At 43.7% G+C, this 3,834-nt stretch overlaps 1 protein-coding gene across 1 annotated transcript; it reads right to left on the bottom strand.

The window, feature by feature from the left end:
* Nucleotides 1-673: 673 nt before the first annotated feature.
* LOC104074298 (caspase-8-like) lies at nt 674-3,293 on the bottom strand (the record flags this gene model as incomplete). The annotated part of the gene is made up of 5 exons (XM_009574369.1): nt 674-809; nt 1,330-1,397; nt 1,735-1,788; nt 1,884-2,022; nt 3,188-3,293. Coding segments are annotated over 5 exons (503 nt in total), but the record flags the coding sequence as incomplete, so codon positions are not given.
* Between the last annotated feature and the right edge of the window lie 541 nt (nt 3,294-3,834).

Here is a 3,834-nt window from a genome sequence, read left to right as displayed (position 1 = left end):
ACCTTAATGATTCTATGATTCTACGACAGGGTACTATCCGTTTGGGTAGTACCTGTGTCACAGGAGGAGAAACCTTGCACTCTGACTCTTGAATTAAGTTGGAGTTCAATTCAATCAGGAAAGGCCCACTGATGGATTTTATCTCTTGGCATAGATAGTGCAAATACACCCATCTCACAGATCCTAGCACCTGCAGTGAGCTATGCCGCTGCTGCTGCAGGACAGCCTGCTGAAATCAGGGCCCTTAAATAGCAAAGTAATTGAGCCCCTAAATTCCAACATCCTTTTTTTTTTTTTTTAAGTTGGATTTTAAATAACTAACACCCAATTCTGATTCAGCAGCAAATCTGTTTCTAATTCCGTATATTTTAGAAGTAGTATGCATAAGGCTGACATAAAGCTAGCCTAGCTTGAAAAGTCCAGGCTGAGGTTGCTGCTTGAGGTTGCAGTAAACTCAGTAATAACAGCAAAACGCTAGTGAATTGTTCTGAGTCAGCCACTAAGAGCTTGATGAGTTGATCAGGGTTTGTCAGCACAGGAACAGAGCCGACTCAGCAACTACAACAAAAGTATCCTAGAAAGGGAAGACTTAAATTCAGACCTTTAGTACTGAAAAAGAACTGAGGTTTCTATTTTTGAAGATACACAAACTCATCTTTAATGTTCACTGTACCTGCATCCACATCTGTCCCATTCCGATCCTTCATGTTTTTGGGTACCGGCACTGCTTCCCTGGCTTTTGCAAAATTGTGATTATTCAGGATCAGGCACACTCCACGGGGTCGGCTAGTCATTTTGTAAGCTTCAAGCTGTTGAAAAGAAAGACTATTGATGAAACCACTGCACTCTCCTCCAGGTGCTTCTCAGCCCTTGCTAGTGGCACAGCAGGGCAAAGGGCCAGCTGGCTTTCTCTCTAGGCAGCTCTCCCTATACAGTTTCGCCCCCAGGACTGGCAATGCGCTGCCCCACCGCCTTTGGGAGTCTGTGCACAGCATGACAGCACCCCCCCAGACCCACATCATCACACTCAGCCCACATGGGGTGCTGCATTTACCCACTTCTCCATGCGCAGCCATCTGCCAACTGCGTATTTCCTGGTATAATAAACTCGGCCTATCTTGCTACCTTTGCAAATGTTTCTGAAGTTTTAACACTGCAGCAGCTCCTGCCTGGGACATAGCTTCAGAATAAAGGATGTTAGAGTGGTGCATTCTTCTTTTTCTAGACAGTGCTTTTAACAGTTGGGCTTATAATAACTGTTCACCTCATGGGAGTGATGATCTCTGCTAAGACAAAATGATGACGTTTCTAAGAAACAAACTCACTTACCTTGGAAGATTCGTTCCAACTGCCAGGAGAATCAGGTGCTACAGATGACTCCAGCCATCTGGCATGGGCTGAATACAGACAAAAAAGTTTAAGTACAGAATGTAGCACTAGAGAAAGGAGAGAAGTTCTGTTCCTATTCTCCATCTCCACAAGTACCTCCCAGGGTAAAACTGGTCTCTGAAAACACTGAATTGTGGTTGAACGGCTGTTCCTGTTAGCTATAAACCACTAGATAATCAATTAAAACAGAGTAAAATGTATTGTGATCAGTTAGTAAGTAACTGGATTCTTGACCACTTTTTAGAGAGGCACCTGTGTAAAGAAGCGAGATGCAAGTGGTGTAGAGAGTCCAAAAGCTGAAGAAGAGCGAAAAACTAAACATTAATTTTTTGAAGTTTCAATTACCTTCAGGGCCTCCTGTGCTGACGCTCTGTTCCTCTGTGATCATCTCTTCTTCACCTGAAAAAGCATTCATTATTAGTCCTGTATGATACCTATGTGTCACTTCAAGAATAACTATGGGAAAGAGGCCTTTTTGTTTTGTTTTGTTTTACCAAATGGGTTTAATTCATACTCTTCAATTCTCTTCAACAGGATGATGTTAATTTCTGCACAGAGACTCTTCAGGATACTTAGGTTGTCTTCTCCCAAAATCCCCTTCTTCTCCATCTCAATGAAAACGTCGAGCATTGTCTGGGTAATCAGAAAGGTAGTTTGCTCTTAGGGCACATCCATGCTGCCACTGGAAGGGAAGTCGCAGCATGTGCATGTGCACCTAAGCTTTAATGTACTGACAGCACATGCGACCCACAGAGTCAGACCAGCTGACTGGTAGCTCAGTTGAGACCTCAGCTGAGTCGATTAAACCTAGTTCAACAAAACCTACAAGTACTGTAAGTACAAACACCTTCTCAAAACATACTCATTTTCCTTCCGCAGCTCAGAGGTGCCAAGATCTCGTAAGATCTAATCCAGGAGATCTAATGGTGATCATACAGAAATATGTAATGTCATTTTTAATGCTTTCATTCATTTGACTTCCAGTGGCTATCCTGTGCACTTAACTGAAACACAAGAATCACTGTAGTGACCATCTTGAGCAATGGCGAAAATGGGTATAACCATGCAAGTATGGTGTAGAGATTGCTCTGAAACAAAAGGGCATCCAAGGGACAGGAGCTCTTGCCAAACAGTGAGTGGCAGAGCACAGTGGTCACCCCAAGGATTTACTAGAACAGCTATCACTAGATGGTCACAGTCTCTCCTCTAAGAAAAGAGGGAAAATGCTACAAGAGTTTTCATTAGACAGAACAAAGTACCCACCAGTCAGAACTGCAGGCTGAGATAGCCCGCAAGGCTATTTGTAAACGCCAAGCTCTTGGGCCTTAGCCTTTGTAAGGATCCATATTTTCTGAGTTTGGAAATAAAAATTACAAAAGCATAAAGTAATAGCTACAGTGAGTGATTTTCTATGTTTGATAATGGCTTAGAAAGCAGCCAAAAGAAAATCAGTTGGGCAAGATGAATGTGCTCATCAGTCTTCCATTGATCAAAGCTACTGAGTCCCCTAAGCCCCGTATGGTGCTTGGACACGAAGGCCTCCTGTGCCTGGCACAGGGCTGGCTCATGGTCTCTGGGCTGTGATGCTGCTGCAAAAGCTACACATAACACTAGCCCATACAAGTCCCATATGCACTGGAGAGCCTATAATCCCTTTCCAGGTGCACCCTTTTTCTTACAGTGTTTTCACCATAAAAAGAGTGACACTCATTCCCCTCATAGCAACCCAAATGCCTCTTTGCTTTTTAATAATCGTTAAAAAAAAAAAACAAACAATGAAAATTAAAGAAATTCTTACAGTCTTAGGGTTTAGCCTGCATTTTGGTAAGTCTTTCCCCAAAAGAAACTTGAAAGACTTCAGCTCATCTTCAGTGATGTCTTCTGACAGCTGAAAGAGCAGGTATCTAGAAAGAGAAGAGGAGGACACTATTTCATCGTGTTTCCAAGCATGTCCCTTAGCACAATCTAACACCGTACTGTTGAACTGCCCCCTCCGCCCTCCGCCCCCCGCCCCAAGCACATATCCCCCTTTTTTTCCTTTTTAAATAGGGGGATGTCAGTCCCAGGACAGCCTGAAGTCAAACCATTTTCAGCTGCAATTAAAAAGATCTCAGTTTTCCTAAAATCAAAACCACGCTGAAACTTGCTGGAGTTGAGAACAAAGACTCACACCCAGTCACTTATCACACCACGCAGCACCCGGGCAGAGAGGCCTTTGGGGGCTGTTACATATTTCAGACAGGTACGGCGTTAGTTTTCTCCCCTTTACTGGACAAAAATTTCAATTTTCCGTACGGGTTGTACCCGCTTTCTTTCGGAAGATGCTTGTGCGCTTCCAAATCTTAGCCTGGTGTTCAACTACCTGCTTTCTCTTGGAAGACGCCTGTGCGCTTCCAAACCTTAGCCTGGTGTCCAAACCGTCGGTAAAAGCTTACACCGACCCCA

This window comes from Fulmarus glacialis, unplaced genomic scaffold, assembly GCF_000690835.1.
Source record: "Fulmarus glacialis isolate BGI_N327 unplaced genomic scaffold, ASM69083v1 scaffold23983, whole genome shotgun sequence".
Taxonomy (NCBI): Eukaryota; Metazoa; Chordata; class Aves; order Procellariiformes; family Procellariidae; genus Fulmarus; species Fulmarus glacialis.
This window is presented reverse-complemented; position numbering and strand designations above follow the sequence as displayed.